At 48.2% G+C, this 21,490-nt stretch overlaps 1 protein-coding gene across 4 annotated transcripts; it reads right to left on the bottom strand.

Annotated features, from left to right (window-relative positions):
• Positions 1 to 8,081: 8,081 nt before the first annotated feature.
• On the bottom strand, positions 8,082 to 21,359 carry LOC144306702 (cocaine esterase-like). 4 transcript variants are annotated; one of them, XM_077886216.1, is made up of 13 exons: positions 21,197 to 21,359; positions 15,445 to 15,649; positions 14,441 to 14,582; positions 13,696 to 13,829; positions 13,356 to 13,614; positions 13,000 to 13,098; positions 12,598 to 12,738; positions 12,375 to 12,455; positions 11,979 to 12,123; positions 11,429 to 11,566; positions 10,858 to 10,930; positions 10,195 to 10,397; positions 8,082 to 8,881 (listed from the first exon to the last, which is right to left on the bottom strand). In XM_077886216.1, the coding sequence occupies exons 1-12, from the start codon at positions 21,270 to 21,272 to the stop codon at positions 10,211 to 10,213; spliced, it is 1,680 nt and encodes a 559-aa protein (XP_077742342.1). In that variant the 5' UTR covers positions 21,273 to 21,359; the 3' UTR covers positions 8,082 to 8,881; positions 10,195 to 10,210. The 4 variants fall into 4 exon arrangements, with proteins under 4 accessions (XP_077742342.1, XP_077742348.1, XP_077742335.1 ...); XM_077886222.1 differs by having other exon boundaries at positions 8,082 to 8,792; XM_077886209.1 differs by lacking the exon at positions 8,082 to 8,881 and having other exon boundaries at positions 9,868 to 10,397.
• Positions 21,360 to 21,490: the final 131 nt, after the last annotated feature.

Raw genomic sequence — 21,490 nt, 5'->3', positions numbered from 1 at the left:
GGCAGAGACACAAGCAGAGACACAGGCAGAGAGAGAAGCAGGCTCCATGCAGGGAGCCCGATGTGGGACTTGATCCAGGGACTCCAGGACCACGCTCTGGGCCGAAGGCAGGCACTAAACCTCTGAGCCATCCAGGGATCCCCTTAACCATTTTAAAGTATGTAATTGAGTGGCATTTGTGCATTTGCAATTTCATGCAACTACCACATCTCTCTAGTTACAAAACTCTTTCATTACCTCAGGAAAATATCCGATACCCATTAAATAATCATTCCCATTCCTACGCACCCCTTCCCCAACTCCCCATAACCTGATAACCTGATTAACCTGCTTTCTGTCTTCCTGGATTTATCTATTTGGGATATAGCACATAACAATGATCAGGCAATATGTGGCCTTTTGTGTTTGGCTTCGCTCACTTAGCATAATGCTTCTGAGGTTCATTCAAGTTGTAGCACGAATTGGTTCTTTGGTCCATTTTATGGCTAGATACTAATATTTCACTCAATGGCTATATCACGATTTGTGTATCCATTCATTACTGATGGGCACTTGAGTGGTTTCTACCTTGACTATTATGAGTACTACTGCTGTAAACAATTGTGTACAAGTTTCTGAGAGTTCCTATACTTTCATTTCTCTTGACTGTATACATCTAGGAATGGCATTGTTGGTCACATGGTAATTCTATGTTTTAATATCTTGAAAAACTGGCAAGCTCTTTTTCTATCGTGGCTGGCTAATACTCTTTTTTTTTTAACTACTTAAAAAAATTTTTTTTTAGATTTTTTATTGGAATGCCTGGGTGGCTCAGTGTGGTTGAATGTCTGCCTTTGGCTCAGGGCATGATCCCAGAGTCCTGAGATGGAGTCCCACATCGGGAGGAAGCCTACTTCTCCCATAGACCCGGGATCGAGGCCTGCCTATGTCTCTGCCTCTCTCTGTGTGTGTGTCTCTCATGAATAAATAAATAAAATCTTTAAGAAAAAAAAATATTTTTATTTATTTGAGAGAGAGAAGCAGGAAGAGGATCAGAGAAAGGAGAAGCAGACTCCTCGATGAGCAGGGAGCCTGATGCAGGACTTGATCCCAGGACCCTGAGATCATGATCTGAGCCAAAGGCAGATCACTTAACCAACTGAGCCACTCAGGTTTTCTGGCTGATACTCTTATAAAGCCTTAGGGCCTTGGGCCTAGGCTGCCTTGCCAGGGCCCGAGGACTGAGGATACCCAGGGTATAATTTAGGGGTGACTTTCTCATGTAGACCCACTCTCTTGAGACTCCTCAAATAACGAGGCAGAAGCAGGGCACTGCCCTCAAAAGGCCCTTAGGCTCCTGGCAGGAGGATCTGAGGTCTGCAGGTAGAGAGAATGGAGGAAGGGGAGCAGGAAGATTCTTATTCACAACTAAATCCTCTTCCAAATCCTGGGATGATGTGATGTAAAAGCCAGATCTCTTGTGTTCAAATCCTGCCTCTGCCGAGTGCTAGCTGTGTGACCTTATACTCAGAGCTCTGCGTCTGGCTTTATTATCCACAAAACAGTGATAATAGGAACCACCCCACAGGGTTGAAGTGAGGTTGCATGTGTGAAAACACAAGGCACAGCACCAGAGCCAATGGAAGCCTGTTCTTACCTCAGGGCATGGCCTGTCAGGGTGTCTGTCTCTCTGGGACACTGTCTACCCCAAGTAAAGGCAGGACTCCCCTCTGAGCCTTAGTGTTGGAAGCATGGCTGGCTGGGAGCTGGGATGGTGGGGGGATGTGTGGAGAGTGTGGGGCACTGGCAAATATTGACTATTTCAAACAGAAGTCCTGGTCAGTGAGGAATAAGGCAAGGATCACTCCTAGACAAGATGTCAGATTCTCTCCTAGGATTCCAGCTGACACTTGGAGCGGAAGAGGTCTAAGGTCAAACTCCCTTCTGTGAAAAATAACCAGTGCGCCTTCCCAGATTGTCTTTGGCAGTCTCTCAGGTGGGGTGCATTCCTCTCCCTGCACCTTGATCCATAGGTACCTGTAGGAGAGCAAGAGCAAGGAGGGGAGAGACAGAGAGATAAGGACAGGGAAAGAGACAGAGAGGAGGAAGACACAGAAATAGGAAATCAAGCACAATAAGATACCACCACCACCCAGTAAAATTAATCAGCTGCAGAAAACTGGTAAGACCCAGTGTTGACAGGTGATGGAGTGACTAGAACCCTCACAGATGGCTGGTGGTACATGGTACAGTCGCTTTGGAAGACAGGTTGGCATTTTCTTTAAAAGTCAAACGGGGGAAAAAAAAAGTCAAATGGGGGCGGGGCAAGATGGCGGAGGAGTAGGGTCCCCAAGTCATCTATCCCCACCAACTTACCTAGATAACATTCAAATCATCCTGTAAACCTATGAATTCAGCCTGAGAGTTAATGAGAGAACAGCTGGAATACTACAGAGAGAAGAGTTTGTGCTTCTAACAAGTACAACTGGTTTTTAGCCACTCTGCACTAAGCAAAATGACTAGAAAGATGAACTCACCACAAAAGAAAGAATCAGAAACAGTACTCTCTGCCACAGAGTTACAGAATTTGGATTACAATTTGATGTCAGAGAGCCAATTCAGAAGCACAATTATAAAGCTACTGGTGAAAAAAAAAATAAAGCTACTGGTGTCTCTGGAAAAAAGCATAATGGATTCAAGAGACTTCATGACTGCAGAATTTAGATCTAATCAGGCCGAAATTAAAAATCAATTAAATGAGATGCAATCCAAGCTGGAGGTCCTAACGACAAGGGTTAATGAGGTAGAAGAAAGAGTGAGTGACATAGAAGGCAAGTTGATGGCAAGGAAGGAAGCTGAGGAAAAAAGAGAAAAACAATTAAAAGATCATGAGGAAAGGCTAAGGGAAATAAATGACAGCCTCAGAAGAAAAAATCTATGTTTAATTGGGGTTCCAGAGGGTGCCAAAAGGGACAGAGGACCAGAAAACATATTTGAACAAATCATAGCTGAGAACTTCCCTAACTTCGGGAGGGAAACAGGTATTCAGATCCAGGAGATAGAGAGGTCCCCCCCTAAAATCAATAAAAAAAGTTCACACCTTGATATTTATTTATTTATTTATTTATTTATTTATTTATTTATTTTACACCTTGACATTTAATAGTGAAACTTGCATATTCCAAAGATAAAGAGAAAATCCTTAAAGCATTAAGAGACAAGAGATCCCTAACTTATATGGGGAGAAATATTAGATTAACAGCAGACCTCTCCACAGAGACCTGGCAGGCCAGAAAGGGCTGGTAGGATATATTCAGGGTCCTAAATGAGAAAAACATGCAACCAAGAATACTCTATCCAGCAAGGCTCTCATTCAGAATAGAAGGAGAGATAAAGAGCTTCCAGTATAGGCAGAAACTGAAAGAATATGTGACCACCAAACCATCTCTGCAAGAAATATTAAGGGGGACCCTGTAAAAGAAAGAGGAAGCCTAAAGAAACAGGGACTGAATAGGTATTATGATGACACTAAATTCATATCTTTCAATGATAACTCTGAAAGTGAATAGGCTTAATGATCCCATCAAAAGATGCAGGGTTTCAGACTGGATAAAAAAGCAAGACCCATCTATTTGCTGTCTACAAGAGACTCATTTTAGACCTAAGGACACCTCCAGCCTGAAAATGAAAGGCTGGAGAACCATTTACCATTCAAATGGTCCTGAAAAGAAAGCAGGGGTAGCAATCCTCATATCAGATAAATTAAAGTTTATTCCAAAGACTGTAGTAAGAGATGGAGAGGGACACTATATCATACTTAAAGGATCTATCCAACAAGAGGACCTAACAATCATGAATATTTATGCCCCTAATGTGGGAGCTGCCAAGTACATCAATTAATTAATAACCAAAGTTAAGACATACTTAGATAATAATACACTTATACTGGGAGACTTCAACACAGTGCTTTCTGCAAATGATAGACCTTCTAAGCACAACATCTTCAAAGAAACAAGAGCTTTAAATGATACAATGGACCAGATGGATTTCACAGATATTTACAGAACTTTACATCCAAACGCAACTGAATACACATTCTACTCAAGTGCACATGGAACTTTCTCCAGAATAGACCACATACTGGGTCACAAATCAGGTCTCAACCGATACCAAAAGATTGGGATTGTCCCCTGCATATTTTCAGACCATAATGCTTTTAATGCTTTGAAACTTGAACTCAATCAAAAGAAGAAATTTGGAAGAAATTCAAACATGTGGAGGTTAACGACCATCCTGCTAAAAGATGAAAGGGTCAACCAGGAAATTAGAGAAGAATTAAAAAGATTCATGGAGGGAGATCCCTGGGTGGCTCAGCGGTTTAGCACCTGCCTTCGGCCCAGGGTGTGATCCTGGAGTCCTGGGATCAAGTCCGGCATCGGGCTCCCTGCATGGAGCCTGTTTCTCCCTCTGCCTCTCTCTCTCTCTCTCTCTCTCTCTCTCTCTCTCTCATTCTCTCTCTCTGTCTCCCTCATAAATAAATAAAATCTTAAAAAAAAGACTCATGGAAACTAAGGAGAATGAAGATACAAACGTTCAAAATCTTTGGGATACAACAAAAGCAGTCCTGAGAAGGAAATACATTGCAATACAAGCATCCCTCAAAAAATTGGAAAAAACTGAAGTACACAAGCTAACCTTGCACCTAAAGGAACTGGAGAAAGAACAGCAAATAAAACCTACACCCAGCAGAAGAAGAGAGTTAATAAAGATTCGAGCAGAACTCAATGAAATAGAGACCAGAACTGTGGAACAGATCAACAAAACCAGGAGTTGGTTCTTTGAGAGAATTAATAAGATAGATAAACCATTAGCCAACCTTATTAAAAACAAAAGAGAAAAGACTCTAATAAAATCACGAATGAAAAAGGAGAGATCACAACCAATACCAAGGACATACAAATGATTTTAAAAACATATTATGAGGGATCCCTGGGTGGCACAGCGGTTTGGCGCCTGCCTTTGGCCCGGGGCGCGATCCTGGAGACCCGGGATCGAATCCCACGTCGGGCTCCCTGCATGGAGCCTGCTTCTCCCTCTGCCTGTGTCTCTGCCTCTCTGTCTCTCTCTGTGTAACTATCATGAATAAATAAATAAAATCTTTAAAAAAAAACATATTATGAGAGGCTATATGCCAATAAATTAGGCAATCTAGAAGAAATGAACGCATTTCTGGAAAACCACAAACTACCAAAACTGGAACAGGAAGGAACAGAAAACCTGAACAGGCCAATAACCAGGGAGGAAATTGAAGCAGCCATCAAAAACCTCCCCAAACATAAAAGCCCAGGGCCAGATGGCTTCCCAGGGGAATTCTATCAAACGTTTAAAGAAGAAACAATACCTATTCTACTAAAGCTGTTCCGAAAGAAAGGGATGGAATACTTCCAAACTCGTTCTATGAGGCTAGCATCACCTTAATTCCAAAACCAGACAAAGACCCCACCAAAAAGGAGAATTATAGACCAATATCCCTGATGAACATAGATGCAAAAATTCTCAACAAGATACTAGCCAATAGGATCCAACAGTACTTTAAGAAGATTATTCACCATGACCAAGTGGGATTTATCCCCGGATGCAAGGCTGGTTCAACACTCGTAAAGCAATCAACGTGATAGAGCATTATCAACAAGAGAAAAAAACAAGAACCATATGATCTTCTCAATAGATACAAAGAAAGCATTTGACAAAATACAGCATCCATTCCTGATCAAAGCTCTTCATAGTGTAGAGATAGAGGGAACATTCCTCAGCATCTTAAAAGCCATCTATGAAAAGCCCACAGCAAATATCATTCTCAATGGGGAAACACTGGGAGCCTTTCCCCTAAGATCAGGAACACGACAGGGATGTTCATTCTCACCACTGCTATTCAACATAGTACTAGAAGTCCTAGCCTCAGCAATCAGGCAACAAAAAGAAATAAAAGGCATTAAAATTGGAAAAGAAGAAGTCAAACTCTTCCTCTTGGCAGATGACATGGAACTGTACATAGAAAACCCAAGACTCCACCCCAAGATTGCTAGAACTCATACAGCAATTCGGCAGTGTGGCGGGATACAAAAGCAATGCCCAGAAGTCAGTGGCATTTCTATACACTAACAATGAGACTGAAGAAGGAGAAATTAAGGAGTCAATCCCATTTACAATTGCACCCCAAGCATAAGATACCTAGGAATAAACCTAACCAAAGAGGTAAAGGATCTATACCCTAAAAACTATAGAACACTTCTGAAAGAAATTGAGGAAGATGCAAAGAGATGGAAAAATATTCCATGCTCATGGATTGGCAGAATTAATACTGTGAAAATATCGATGCTACCCAGGGCAATGTACACATTTAATGCAATCCCTATCAAAATACCATGGACTTTCTTCAGAGAGTTGGAACAAATAATCTTAAGATTTGTGTGGAATCAGAAAAGACCCCGAATAGCCAGGGGAATATTGAAAAAGAAAACCAGAGTCGGGGGCATCACAATGCCGGATTTCAGGTTGTACTACAAAGCTGTGGTCATCAAGACAGTGTGGTACTGGCACAAAAACAGACACATAGATCAATGGAACTGCATAGAGAATCCAGAAGTGGACCCTCAACTCTATGGTCAACTAATATTTGACAAAGCAGTAAAGACTATCCACTGGGAAAAGGATAGTCTCTTCAATAAATGGTGCTGGGAAAATTGGACGCCACGTGCAGAAGAATGAAACTGGACCATTCTCTTACACCAGACACAAAGATAAACTCAAAATGGATGAAAGATCTAAATGTGAGACAAGAATCCATCAAACTCCTAGAGGAGAACACAGGCAACACCGTTTTTGAACTCAGCCACAGCAACTTCTTGCAAGATACATATATGAAGGCAAGGGAAACAAAAGCAAAAATGAATTATTGGGACTTCATCAAGATAAGAAGCTTCTGCCCAGCAAAAGAAACAGCCAACAAAACTCAAAGACAACCTACAGAATGGGAGAAGATATTTGCAAATGACACATCAGATAAAGGGCTGGTATCCAAGATCTATAAAGAACTTATTGAACTCAACAGCAAAGAAACAAACAATCCAATCATGAAATGGGCAAAAGACATGAACAGAAATCTCACAGAGGAAGACATAGACATGGCCAACAAGCACGTGAGAAAATGCTCCACATCACTGGCCAGCGGGGAAATACAAATCAAAACCACCATGAGATACCAGCTCACACCAGTGAGAACCGTGAAAATTAACAGGACAGGAAACAACAAATGTTGGAGAGGATGCGGAGAAAGGGGAACCCTCTTGCACTGTTGGTGGGAATGTGAACTGGTGCAGCCACTCTGGAAAACTGTGTTAAAAACTGTGTTAAAAGAGTTAAAAATAGAGCTGCCCTATGCCCAGTAGCAATTGCACTGCTGGGGATTTACCCCAAAGATACAGATGCAGTGAAACGCCAGGACACCTGCACCCCGATGTTTATAGCAGCAACGTCCACAATAGCCAAACTGTGGAAGGAGCCTCGGTGTCCATCGACAGATGATGGATAAAGAAGCTGTGGTCTATGTATACAGTGGAGTATTCCTCAGCCATTAGAAACGACCAATACCCACCATTTGCTTCACGTGGATGGAACTGGAGGGTATTATGCTGAGTGAAGTAAGTCAATCGGAGAAGGACAAACATTATATGGTCTCATTCATTTGGGGAATATAAAAAGTAGTGAAAGGGAATAAGGGGGAAAGGAGAGAAAATGAGTGGGAAATATCAGTGAGGGAGACAGAACATGAAAGACTCCTAACTCTGCGAAACAAAGTAGGGGTGGTGGAAAGTGAAGTGGGCAGGGGTTGGGGTGACTGGGTGACGGGCACTGAGGGGGGCACTTGACGGGATGAGTACTGGGTGATATGCTATATGTTGGCAAATTGAACTCCAATAAAAAAAAATCTACAAAAAAAAAAAAAATAAAGTCGAACAGGCACTTGCCACATAACCCAGCAATTCCACTCTCAGCCATTTTCCCCAAAGAAGTGAAAACATACATTTACACAAAGACCCGACTGAAAAGGTCACAGCAACTTTAATAAAAAGAGCCAAAAAAAAATCACTCGAATATCCATTAATCGGTGAATGAAAAAAAATGTAGCCTACCATCTATGGAATACTACTCTGCAATAAAAGGAACCTACCTGCTGAATCTTAGAAACATTATACTAAGTGACAGAGAGGAGTCATAAGTGATTCAATTTCTATTACATCCTAGAGAAGGCAAACTAGCAATAGAAAGCAATTCGGTGGTTGTGCAGTGCCAGGGTCAGGGCAGTGATTGATGGCAGGGGAGCATGAAGGAGCTCTTTGGACTAACAGAAGCATTCTAACACTTGATATGATGGTGGTCATATGTCTTATACATTTAGCCAAATTTGTGAAACTGTACACTTAAAGTGGGTGAATTTAATGCTATGTAAAGTATTCCAACATAAAGCTGTTAAAAAATAATAAGATGACTAAAAAAAACTGGTCCTGGGAGCTCACTTTTGAAAAGCATATTGTGCATCCACAGGACTGAAAAACATGCATGCTGTGGGTGCTCGATAAATGCTTACAGGATGCTGGAGAAGCGGTATGCACCAGTCAGCGGCCACAAAAGCCCCTTTGGTCTCCCTAGTTTTAGACGGCCCAGGCTTAAGGGTTATCCTCATCTGCCATCTGGTGGCTGCTCCCCATCCTTCAGACGGCCCTTTGGAGGATGTATGGTTGGGCTTGCAAGTCCTGGAGGGAAGGAAGCATTCCTCCTTGGGAATCTAGTGCCTGGAGAGGGCAGGTTGGACAGACGTAGAGGCATAGCAGGGCTCTTAGGCCTACGAGAAGAAGCATATGGCCTCTTAGAGACATAGAAAAAGTGCTTTGGTGGAACACAGCACTCTGGAACACACGCAGAGTGAATACAATTTGGTATTTTTGCACACCGAGCTCAAACACTGTATAAGAGAGGGTTTCCTCAGGGGGCAGGGTGGGTAAGGTGATGGAAAAGTTTAGGGGAAGCAATGTGCTAAGCAGGAAAACAATGCCAACCTGGAGATGGCGGATGCTTGGCAGAGGGTGGGGAGATGGTTGGCAAGGAGAACCCCAAAAGTCAAGGGAAGACTTCCTTGGATGGAGAGCCCTTTGGAAGCCAGGAGACAAGAGTCTCTTTTTCTAGCCTTTCTGGCTCCTCAATCCACTTCTAGGAAACATCATATTGATTGACATCTGCCTGGATGCGCTACAATTGTGTAAAGTGGGAGCTCCCAGTGTCACAGAACCTCGGAGAATAAAGGCACGCTTCAAGAGGCAGGTGGCTGAGGGACCGACCCAGCTCTCTTGGCCACTGAACTGGCTCCGTCAGTGGAGCTCAGTCCTACTTCTTCCCCAAAATGGAGTCAGTCCCCTCTGTGAGACACAGGTAAGTGACTGGGTAGGTGTTCAAATGTCAGTGATAGATGACATTTAGTCTAGGAGACAAAGGTGGGGCCAGGGATTTCTACATTCTCAGTAGTTGGTGGCTTTGGTGGCCAAGATCTCGGAGCTCCTGGGATCCAGATTTCTACTGGCTCCTGACACATATGAGGGCATGGGAGACTTGAGAGCCAGGCATAGGTAGCATTTCCCAAAGCACCCTCCTTCAAGGGAGAGGAGAGGGAGGGTGGGGATGGAGAGAGGTGAGGAAGAGGGGATGGCACCCGAGGCTCAGCAGGGCATGAACTTCTACTGGGGCTTACCCACCCACAGCTTCATGGGGGGATTCACTGAGTGTGTCTAACATGAGAGGACCTATGGGGGGCTTGGCAACTAACATGCAGTAGGATCTTTTTTTCTTAAGATTTTATTTATTCTTGAGAGAGAGAGACAGAGGCAGAGACACAGGCAGAGGGAGAAGCAGGGTCCATGCAGGAGCCCCATGTGGGACCTGATCCGGGACTCCAGGATCACGCCCTGGGCTGAAGGCGGCGCTAAACCACTGAGCCACCCGGGGACCCCAATGCAGTAGGTTCTTAATGAATGCTGGCTGGCTGGCTGGCAGAATGAATGAAAGACTGTGTGACTGAGGGAAAAGCCCCTGGCTCCTCAGTGGGTGGGGGGGCATATCCGGCAGACCCCACCTGCCCTCAAGCCCAGCCCCCTGGCCCCTCACCCCCAGACGCAGGGAGCTACAGCTCTGTGTGCTTCTTCTCCGCCTGCATCAGCTCCTGCATCTTCTGGGGTAGGGTCTTCATCCAGAACTGAAGCCTGTGAGACTTCAGGGCCCGACTCACTGCAGGCTGCGTGTTCAGCTGCAGGTACTGCTCTTCCTGGTCGAACACAGGCCAGAGGGGCAGATCCTTGCCATTAGGGTTCCTGTAGACATGCCACCCCGGCAGGGCAGGCAGAGAGGCGCTCTGAGCCCTGTGGAGCCCAGACCTGGTGCCCCACCTGGGGCCGGGCAAGGGCGCCCGACAGGCCAGGTGGGCTGGGGGAACGACAGGGGTGGGGGTATTTCTAGATTTAGGAAAGAAACTGCCTCCCACCAGAGTGTTACCAGGGAGCAGGGCAACCTGGACTGTGTTCTCCTTTATGGTCAGAGGGAGGCTCTGTGGGTAACATAACATTATCACCCTCTTCCAGGTCACCTGGAGATGGACAGAGCATCTAGCACCCACAAGACCCCTCCTTGTCTGTGTGGGACCTGGAGCTGGGAAGGAGCCACCATGCATTTAAGGGTTCAAGTACACTGAGGAGGTCACAACAGTGAAGGGAGGTCCTGAATGGGTTCAAGCTCCCCCACCCCTAGAGGTTGAGGTGGGGTGCGACATCTCACCCATTTCGAGCAAAGTTAGCCCAGTACTTCATGATCTTCCTGCTCAACAGCTTTTCTTCCTCAGTGACTTTAACTACAGAAAACAAGAGGACAAGGATCCAGGTGAGGGCCAAGCCCAGTTCAGCACATGGGTCAGCCCCCACTATGCTCACCAGCCCTTGTGTAACTTTTCCCTGGGTCCTTCCTGGCAGGCTCTCTGCCCACTCCCCCCCAGCCCTGGGGCACCAGGCCCTCTCCTCACCCCAACGAGGCCCATTCCTGATCTAGAAGGCTCCCTTCTTCCTTCTGGCACTGGAAAGCCACTTGAGAAACAAATATGCCTTCTGAACACCCTGGGGAGAGGTGGGGGGAGCCCAGGCACCAGTCTGAAGTCTTCGACTCTGATTCTAGCTCAGCCTCTCTAGCTCAGCCTCTCCAGCTGTGAGATCTTGGGCACCTGATCCCATCCTCTCTCTGAGCCTCAGTTTGCTCATCTGTACAGGGAGGGCAATCACCCTCACTCAGGGACCCAGCCAAGGCCCACATTCTGGGAATGAGGAGTCTCTGAGAGACCCCGCCCAGGGACACTCACCATAGCCTCTCCAGGAGATGGTTCCAAAGACGAAGAGTAACTCGTCACCATGGTCTGCCCTCACGTGGGGCGGCTTGATGTCCTTGAAGAAGCTGGGCTGATGTTGGAACTCATAGAAATAGACAGGGGCATGAGAACCTAGGGGGTGGGATGTGCAGGCCGTGACATGGTGGTCCCTTACCTGGGGCTCTTCTACATCACCCACAGTGGCAAGATAGCTAGGTCCAAAGCTGGTTGGAATCTGAACAATGGGATGAGGGAGCCCTTGGCTGGAGCAAGAGCAATGAGAAGGACCTGGGTTCAAATAGTGACCTCGGAACTTCCTAGCTGTGTGGTTTTGAGCAAGTCACTGAAGGCTCTCATCTGTAAAATCGGGGAAAATGCCTGTCTCTTAGACCAGCTGTGAGCATTTACTGAGATGACAGACATCAAGTGCTTGCCACCTAGGGGCCCAAAAAACAGACGTGGGTTGGGACCTGGTCAACCAATGGGGACATACACCTCTGAGCTGCACCCTTGCTGCTCTGGCCTTAGTTATAGATACACTCACGCTGAAAATTGGCTACTTGGAGTGCTGGGATCACGAAGATGGTGTCCTCCATCATCTCATGGAACTGGGCTTTGATGGTCTGTGGATCCGCGCTGTCCTCTATGTACTCCTCTATCAACAGGTCACCAGCCTCAGGAGGCAATGCCTACCCCCAGATTGATCAGAAATAGTCAGATTAGGCAGGTTGGCAGCAGCAGGGAGGCAGCAGGGTCAGGTTTGGGGAGATGGATCCTGGGAAGGTATAGGAATGGGAGAAAGAGGGTGAGCTCTGGGGATGACTCCAGCCTTTGCTCATGGGGACTAATACATGGACAAGATATCTTGGGGATGCATTTCCCCTGCCTCTGGACAGGAGAGGAGTCCCTCTCCATTGAGGCAGGACCCCAGAAGCCTCACCATCAATGATGACATTTGCTGTAGAGTAGCTTTCACCATCTCTTTGTCCATTTCCTTCTTGGGGTCAGAGATGTTCAGGGTCTGGATAGCAGGGGAAACTCAAGTTGAGGACAGAATGGTCCTAGAGCTATGAAGCCCTGAGCCCTGCCACCCTCTCCCACCTCCCCACCCCCACCCCCCGACCCCCGCCCAGGGGCCTGGCACCTGGGAGCTTGGGCCTCACCAAGGGGAGGAGCCAACCGAACTCATTGTTGTTGACACCAATGATGCTGGGGACAGGTTGAAAGTCAGCAAAGGCCAGCAGCTCCTGGGGGTGCCTGGGCAGGAAGGTCCCATCCACCACAGCAGGGAAGAACTTGAAGTGCTGAGAGGACCCACAAGGTGAGGTCCCAGACATTTTCTGATGCCCTGAGTCCCATTCATCCCTTCCCAGCTCCTCCAGGGTGCTCACGCCCCCTCCCCAAGAGGTCTTGCAGCTGGCTTAGCATGGCCTAGCCTCAACTTCCCACCCAGGGCTGTGAGGACTAAGGCGTGGAGATGGAGTAACTTGCCCAGAGAATGTAAAGGACATGCTCCCCACACCTATTGCTCCCCTTCCTCCATACGCGCGTCCATTCAGCCCCACCTTGCTGATGGCCAGAATCTCCTTCTCGCTCTTGCTTCTCAGGCAGCCCACCAGGGCCTCTGAGTCAACTTGGCCACACCCAGACAGCTTGGCCACCCTCTGTAAAGAGATAAGGCAAGGGCTGGCTCATCCTTCCAGACGGGGGAGACGGATTGCCTAAGGTCTCGGCAGGTACTCCCCAAATTTCACAAGGTATTACGTGTGAACTCGGAGGCCTCAGCCAAGGGGCCAGCCCACCTGGCTAGACAGTCCTGCCCATGCTGGGGCCCCTGGTTATGCTCATTTAACAGAGTGATGGAGGCCGAGACGTAAGAGCTGAGGCAGGACCCTGGCTTCTCACAGGAGGGGATGCTTACCGTGGTGACCTCATCAGAGGAGCTGACAGTGAGGCCGGGCAACAGGGCCACACCACTCTCCATGATGGCACGATGGAAGAGTCCTTGGGACATGGGGGACACAACATGTAAGGACACGCTTATGCCACCTGCGGACCCCCCAAAAATGGTGACACAGCCAGGGTCTCCTCCAAAATAGGCAATATTTTGCTGGATCCAGCGTAGCGCGGCCACTTGATCCAGGTAGCCCCAATTGCCAGTTGCATGCTTGTCTCCAGTGCTGTGGGGTGGCAAGGACAGGGATCATGGGGCTGTCCTGGCTTCACTCGGTTGACATTGCCCTGCCCAGCCCCAGTCTCACCTGAAGAAGCCCAGCACACCCAGGCGGTACTGGATAATGACAACCACCAAGTCCTCAAAGGCTACCAGTGCGGAGCCATCATACATGGAAGCCATGCCTATCATAAGCGAACCACCGTGGATCCACACCGACACCTTGGGAAATTGAGGCACAGACACCATGTGGCTACCACCCAGCCAACACCCTACTGGGGCTGCTACCTGGACTATCCACCATTTTGGCTCTGTCTGCCTAACCACATAGATCAAACTCAGGCAGGACAGGTGACCTTCTTCATGACCTGGATGAAGGTGACCCAATTTCTATCAGGAAAACCAGGCCTCCCACACTTTGGGTCCTACCGTATATACCAAAGTCTGGCTCCATTTCTCCTGGAACTCTCTGAGGTGGAAAGAAAAGGGGTGTCTCCTTGATCATCCCATATGTACCTTAATTAAGTTTCTCCATTCTCACTGGCCAACAGATACCCCTAGGAGTGGGTGTCTTGAGCATGAGTTGGTTTGGTGAGTCTTGGGTCCATCCCAGGGCCACAGCTTCCGACCTCTAGGAGCAGTCAGGGTTCCATGACCCCATGCCCCAAGATCAGCCACTCACGTTGGATAAGGAGCACTTTCTTGGACTCAATAGTGAGAGGCTTCTCAACAGGATCCGCAGTGCAGGGGGCCCAGGCTGACCTTGTCCTTTCTAGTCTTTCTGTAGAAGAAATGTGCTCCCACAACCCAACCAGACGGGTCCTAGTACTCACAGGCAGATTGGAGCCTTCACTGGCATGGGCAGGTGTATAGATGCTAAGGTATAAGCAGTCCTCGGACATGGAGGTGAGAGGCAGGGTCATATTCAGCAATTTCAGAGCCACTGCATTTGCAGTAGTGATGTTCTGCACACACCTAGTGGGGCCGTACCATGGTCAAACCCAGATCCTGGACCCAGATTAGCTCCCCACCACCCTCAGTCTCATTTCCCCGAGACCATGCTCACCCATGGGTCTTTCCCTAAAAACCCTCTGCGCCAAGTCACAGGCCCCCAGCTCTGGGGAGGCTGGGATGGAGCCCAGTCTTCCAGGAAGGCCTCAAGGTTATAAGACCTTGGATACCAATCCTCCCGAGGCTGGGAAATCTTGACTCTTGGGGTTTCTGGGAGAGGTATGGGTTGCATGTGTTGACATTCACCACTGTATTCCTGTACCCGGACAGGCCTGAACAGGAGAATGGCCCACATGCATGGGCTGCCCAAATGAATGGATATTAATTTCTCATGAGAAGGACAGTAGAATATCCCTCATCTCAAGTCACGTTCTCAGGGAACCTCATCTCTCCCACAGAGTTGCCAGTTGCAAGAACATACACATGCCCTTTGGCCAATGGCAGCTGGCCCTGTTACTGGCCCAATAGGTGAACACAGTGGGGGGTCCTCTACTCCTCAATATCTACAGTATCTGCTGCTGGAGTCAGGGGCTCCTACAGGGTTCATGGATCCAACCAAGCCTCCCCTGGTGGCAGGGAACCACTTGATACAACTAGAATCCACGCAGATGTGTAACTCTGCTTTAAGTTCCAGGCCATGAACCTAGGCAAGTTGCTTTACCCTTCCAAGCCTCTGCATGCTCCTGGGAAAGATATAGGTGGTGATCCACCAAACTCAGAGGGGAGACTGGCTGTGGGAGTTTAGATGAAATGACAACTGCAGCCTGGCCCAGAGCTCAGAGTACCCTCCACCCCAGGGACTGGAGTTCCTAGACTCCCTGCTTACATGGCTGGGTGGGAGGTCCCATCTTTTACACCACTCCAAGGCTCAGGGGGCTCAGGGGGTGCAAATCGTAGTGGCCCTAGAGGCGGCTTGGCAAAAGGAATTCCCAGGAAGGTGTGGACTCCCACATCGGTGCCTTCCACATGGACGAGGCTCCCTCGCACCTGCCCTGTGTGTGTGGTCCGGATGGGGCTAGCAGAGTCCTGGCCTGTGAGCAGAGAATCAGACATCAGGGTTGAGCCTACCAATCAGCCACCCTCCCAGGCTGTTGATGCTGCCAGCTCCTTCCTGTCCTCAGTTCAAGGGACTCTGATCTACAAACACTTGCTTTACAAATTCCCTGCCCTGCCTTTAACTCAGTGTGTCCACCCTCTCCCCACTCCTGCCCACTCCCTCAACTCTTTTCCCTGGGTCTGGCCCCAGCCTTCTCCACTACACTCAGTGAGGCTCTCTGGGACCTGGCACCATAGTTTGGCCCCAGGAACTTCAAACAAATGGTTAAATAAGCTTGAAGGGGTGAGAGCGTCCTTTCTGCTGACTGTGTGGGTCAGATGAGACAGTAAGGCGAACTGTGGGAATCGGGCAGTCGAGGCTCCTGTCCTTAGGGATCTCATGCTCTAGGTGGCAAGAAATGACACCAAGAAAGCATCTTTCAAACAAAGAGTGATGATGTGGTGAGGAGGGTTACAAAAATGAGGCATCACTGTAACTAGAAAGAAGCACCACCTGCCCTACTATGGGGAAAAGGGAAGGAGAAAGTGATTGAAAATCATCTAACAGAAAGAGCCCAGGTGATATTCTTAACACAAAGAATTTCCTTTCTTTAAAAAAAAAATTACTTACTTATTTGACAGTGTGAGAGCACAAGCAGGGGGAGCAGCAGAGGGAGAGGGAGAAGCAGGCTCTCCACTGAGCAGGGAGCCCGATGTGGGGCTTGATCCCAGGAATCCCTGGGATCGTGACCTGCGCTGAAGGCAGACGCTTCACTGGCCAAGCCACCCAGGTGCCCCACACAAAGAATTTCTACAAATGAATAAGACATGTGCCAGCTGTGCATATTTGGTGAAAGACTATGAAATGGTGAGGGAACATGTTCAGACAGAGTAAGGAATACAAATAAATGACTCGTACACAAAGGAAGAAATGTTCACCTCAGTCATGCTATGCTAAGAGAAATGCTCATTGAGATCTGTGATGTCAACAACTAACTTTGCCACAAAAGCAAGACAGATGATGTATGTTTTCTGTTGGGAGTTCATAGCCCCATATGAAGTAGTCTTGCCCCAAAACATAATGAAGCGGAACCTAAAATTGAAATCTGATCAAGCCTCTAGAATATAAATATATGAATATAAGTTTACAGGCATCCTGGGAGAAACAGTTAAAAGACACCAGGTGGATGTAATCAGCAAAGCCTAAACTCTGAGATCCTCTCCACAACAACTAAACTGGTTTCTTCTACATAAAAACAAAATTGCAAGGAAAATAAAAGAGGGGCAATGGAAGGCTGAAGGCTAAAAGAGATACATTAAAAAGACTGACAATAACAAATGTTGGTAAGGACATAGGAAAACTGGAACCATCACAGATTGCTGGTGAGAAGGCAAAGTGGTGCAGGTGCTTTGGAAAGCAATCGGGAAGTTCTTCAAAAAGTTAAACACAGAGTTAGCATATGACCCAGCAATTCTACTTCTAGGTATAAACCCAAGAGAACTGAAAACATACATCCCCACAAGAACCTGCACGTGAGTGCTCATAGTCTAAAAGTGGCAACAATCCAAATTTATAATAGCCAAAAAGTGGGAACAATCCAAAATGTCCATCAACTGAAAAATGGATCAATAGAATGTATCACATCTACACAATGGAATATCGCTCAGTAATACAGAGAAAAAAATACTGGACATGCTACAACGTGGGTGAACCTTGAAAACCTATGCTCAGTGAAATAAGTCCATCACAAAGGATCACATATTAAATGATTTCATTTATATGAAATGCCCAGAATTGGCATATCCATAGACATAAAGCATATTGGTGGTTACCTAGGGCTCAAGTTGGGGGGAACAGAGGAATCAATGTGGTGAACTCTGTGTATAAACTAAAAGCCATTGAATTGTACACTTTAAATGGGTGAATGGGAAAAAAATGGGTGAATGATATGCTATGTGGATTGTATTTCAAAGCTGTTCTAAGAAAAGAAACACATTTACCAGTTTTCAAAGTATGGACCTTATTTGAATCCTGATTAAAAAAAAAAAAAAAAAAAAAGCCTGCAGGGCACCTGGGTGGTTCAGTCAGTTAAGCATCTGCTTTCATGTCAGGTCATGATCTCAGGGTCCTGGGATCAAGCAGCTCTGCATCGAGCCCTCCATCATGCTCCCTGCTCAGTGGGGAGTCTGCTTCTCCCTCTCCAATTCCTCCCTGCTTGTGATCTCTCTCTCATGCTCTCTCTCTAATAAAAAACAAAACCCTGTAAATATCACTTATGAGATCAGACAAAATAAGAACATTTGGCTAGATATTTGATTGCATTAAGAAATCATGATAGGTTTTGTTTTTTTTTTTAAGATTTCATTTATTTATTCTGAGAGACAGAGAGACATAGAGAGGCAGAGACACAGGCAGAGGGAGAAGCAGGCTCCATGCAGGGAGCCCGACGTGGGACTCGATCCCAGGTCTCCAGGGTCACGCCCTGGGCTGAAGGGGCACTAAACCACTGAGCCACCCAGGCTGCCCCCATGATATTGTTATATATATATAATAGGCCTTTAATAGGCCATTAAAACTCTACAGATGATATCATGTGTGAGATTTGCTTCAAATAATGGTTCAAAGGAGACAAAACTAGGTTGCTCAGGTCTTGATAATCGTTGAAGGTAGATCATGGATTTAGTGGGTGTGTTATATTACTCTACTATAGACTGGAAACCCTTTGGTGCTGTGTGACCGCAGGCAGCCCCAACCCTCTCTATCCCTCCAGGTGGTGCAGGAAGGTAAGCAGTCAGGCTCTTGGTTCCCCTGGTGTCATCTCCACTGTCTCCTGCCTGCCTGGAGCTTTCCTACTGCAGGTTTAGGTTCTGCTGCAGAATTTGGCCAATCTGAGCCTGGTTCCATAATAAATTTTATTTGTAAAATAAAACAAAACAACAGCCTCAAGGATCTATACTACCTCCAGATCAGAGACAATACAGGATGAGGAACTTTGAAGGTAGACCCAGAAAGCGAGTCCTGAAAGCAAGGAGGAGCTTTCAGGATGGGCAGTCATGCCTCCCTGCATTTCCTCATGCGGTTCCCTTCACCTAGAACAAAGGCCGTTCCTTCTTTTTCTTTCTTTTCTTCTTTTTCTTTTTTTTTTAAAGGCTTTTATTTTTTTATTTTTTTATTTATGATAGTCACAGAGAGAGAGAGAGGGGGGGCGGAGACACAGGCAGAGGGAGAAGCAGGCTCCATGCACCGGGAGCCCGACGTGGGATTCGATCCCGGGTCTCCAGGATCGCGCCGCCAAAGGCAGGCGCCAAACCGCTGCGCCACCCAGGGATCCCCTTTCTTTCTCTTTCTTCCTTCCTTCCTTTCTTTCTTTCTTTCTTTCTTTCTTTCTTTCTTTCTTTCTTTCTTTCTTTCTTTCTTTCTTTCCTTCCTTCCTTCCTTCCTTCCTTCCTTCCTTCCTTCCTTCCTTCCTTTCTTTCTTTTTTCCTTATTCATGAGTGGCACAGAAAGAGAGAGAGAGGTAAAGACACAGGCAGAGGGAGAAGCAGGCCCCATGCAGGGAGCCCGATGTAGGATCCAAACCAGGACCCCAGGATCATACCTTAAGGTGAAGGCAGACACCCAACTGCTGAGCCACCCAGGTGTCCTGGTCCTGGTTGTTCCCATTTCTACATCTGTGGGGATCCTGATAGGGCACCACCTCACGGAAGCTCTCCCGGGTTCCACCATCACAGCTTACTGCTCCCAGTCTCCAGCCCCCGAACACCCCACGGCGCCTGTGACTATAAGGACAGTGAACACAGTCACTCCGGTTTTGAGGAGAGGGCTGTGGGTATTGTGGAGGGGCTGCCGAAGTCTCTCGGCCCCCTTCTGAGGAAGCCCAAGGGGGGCCGGGCAGAGGGGAAGCGGCCATGCCGGTGCCTGCCTGTCTCCGGGTTTTGCATGTTCAGTCCCACTCCCCTGCCAGACCCACTTTTTCCTTCCCAGCTCGCCCACCGATTTCCCTGCTTAGATCACCTGTCAGATCCACATCAATCAACAGGCTTGTGGATAAGGCCAGAGTCAACAGCCACTCACAAGTTCCACTGAGGACAACTGAGCAATGTCTTTCCAAGTCACAGGCCTACCCCTCTCCCCAGTAACTTGTGGTCTACACACAGTTCCTTGCCGGGTGGGCTATCTGTCCACGTAACTCACTGTGGCCACTGGCCTCCACTGCCTGAAGGTTGTTATAGCAAAGGATGCAACCTGTTGAAATGTCCTTGAGTAGAGGGCAGTTACATCAAGGATGCTTCCTCCTTGAAGAGAAACCCTTCATGAAACAGGATGAGGAAGCTCTACCATGTGAGGAGGTCATTCCTGTGTCAGGAAGTGGAAAAGCCGTGTGCCAGAAAAGGAGGGAGTTTGTGACCATTTAGGTGAAAACCAAACCAAAGATGAATGAACACATCCATTCTTGGGCAAACTCCTGAGTGGTGTGTAGAAGGCCCTGGGGATCCTAAGGGTACCTATGAAGAAGCCAGGATGGGATGGGACAGGAGAGGGTCAGACATATCACCTGCATCCTCTCTTATTATAGTTTCTCTATTTTTTCTTTTTGAATGTGGGGGCAATCCAAATATTAACATTTTTTTCAAGGGAAGTATCAGCAAGGCCTAGCAAATCATTCCGCTGAAAGGTTTCCGTGACCTCTGAGAGCCTGGTGAACAGCTGGTAAGAGCAGAGGCCCCTGGGGGTGGGCCAAGCCCAAGGGATTAATATGGATGTCTCTAGGGCAGCAAGGAGGCCTGGGAAGCAAGGAGGATAGCTGGGTCTCACAGGTAGAGCCATTTGGGGTGAGAGGATCACTGGTAAGAGGGGGTGCAGGAGCTGTGCAGGCCGCAGGCATAGTGTCAGCACAGCCTCAGCTACTGATCATAGCCAGCAGAATCCAATCCAAAGTTGACACAAAGTGCAGTCATCTTTGCCCTGGAGGCCAAAAGGTGCCCTTGGCCCAGTTGGGTACATGGGGCTTACGGGGGGGTATGATAGACATACAGGGGTGGGGGCTGGCACGGCTGGATTCCCCGGAAGCCAGTAATCTTGACCCGGGACCCTTTGGAGGGGCGCTCAGCAGATGCCAGGACGTCCCTCTGGCCAAGGGGGCAACACTTAAAGCCAAACCTCGGCAGGAAGATAATTACTATTGTCATTTTTCACAGGCAGCACCAGCTCCACCACAAACACTAAGAAGGAAATATCCTGAGTTGTGCCCCCCACTCCCACTGCCTCAAGGCACTGCTCAGAGCTCCGGCCTCCCTCACCCCTCCATACTGTGTGACCTCTGCTGCCCCGACTCTCTCTGCACCTCGGGGGCCCACCCAGGGGTTTCCAAGCATTGGGGCAGGTGCAAGCACGTTTGTCAGCACCGCGGTTTTCCGCCGCCCCCTCCCTAGGGTCCCCCCCTCCGCCCCCCGGCCCCAGGGCCTTCCCTCCCGCAGCCTCAGGTCCCGCGGCTGCAGAATCTGGCAAGTCCGACCCGGCCTTGCCCCCCAGGGAGCCTCACCCCGGCCCAGGACTAGGGGAAGCAGGAGCCCACAGACCACGGCGCTCAGCCGCGCGCGAAACCCGTCCAACCGCATCGCGGGGCGCTCTCCGTTCACCCGGACTGTCCCCAGGCCCCACCGGCCGCAGCTCCGGGAGTGTCCGGAGTTTGGACCGGGCTGGGAGTGGGCGGGGCGGGCGGGGGCCCGAGCGGGGCGAGAGGCCGCAGGCGGAACCGAGGCCGGCAGGCGCCAGGCGGCTTCCCCGGGCCCGGCGCCCCTTGGGCTTCCCAGAAGGGGGCGAGGGCCTTCGGCAG

The sequence above is a fragment of the Canis aureus genome, chromosome 3, assembly GCF_053574225.1.
Source record: "Canis aureus isolate CA01 chromosome 3, VMU_Caureus_v.1.0, whole genome shotgun sequence".
NCBI classification, from domain to species: domain Eukaryota; kingdom Metazoa; phylum Chordata; class Mammalia; order Carnivora; family Canidae; genus Canis; species Canis aureus.
The sequence above is the reverse complement of the archived record's forward strand: the minus strand, read 5'-3'. Positions and strand labels throughout refer to the sequence as shown.

What these genes read in the sequence shown, in the direction of transcription:
- LOC144306702 (XM_077886216.1), bottom strand. Translation starts at nt 21,272, where the DNA reads ATGCGGTTGGACGGGTTTCGCGCGCGGCTGAGCGCCGTGGTCTGTGGG. An exon ending in AGATTCTGGCCATCAGCAAG is followed by an intron (nt 12,739 to 12,999) that starts GTGGGGCTGAAT and finishes GGGTCCTCTCAG; the next exon opens with CACTTCAAGTTCTTCCCTGC. An exon ending in CATCTCCTGGAGAGGCTATG is followed by an intron (nt 10,931 to 11,428) that starts GTGAGTGTCCCT and finishes TGTTTTCTGTAG; the next exon opens with TTAAAGTCACTGAGGAAGAA.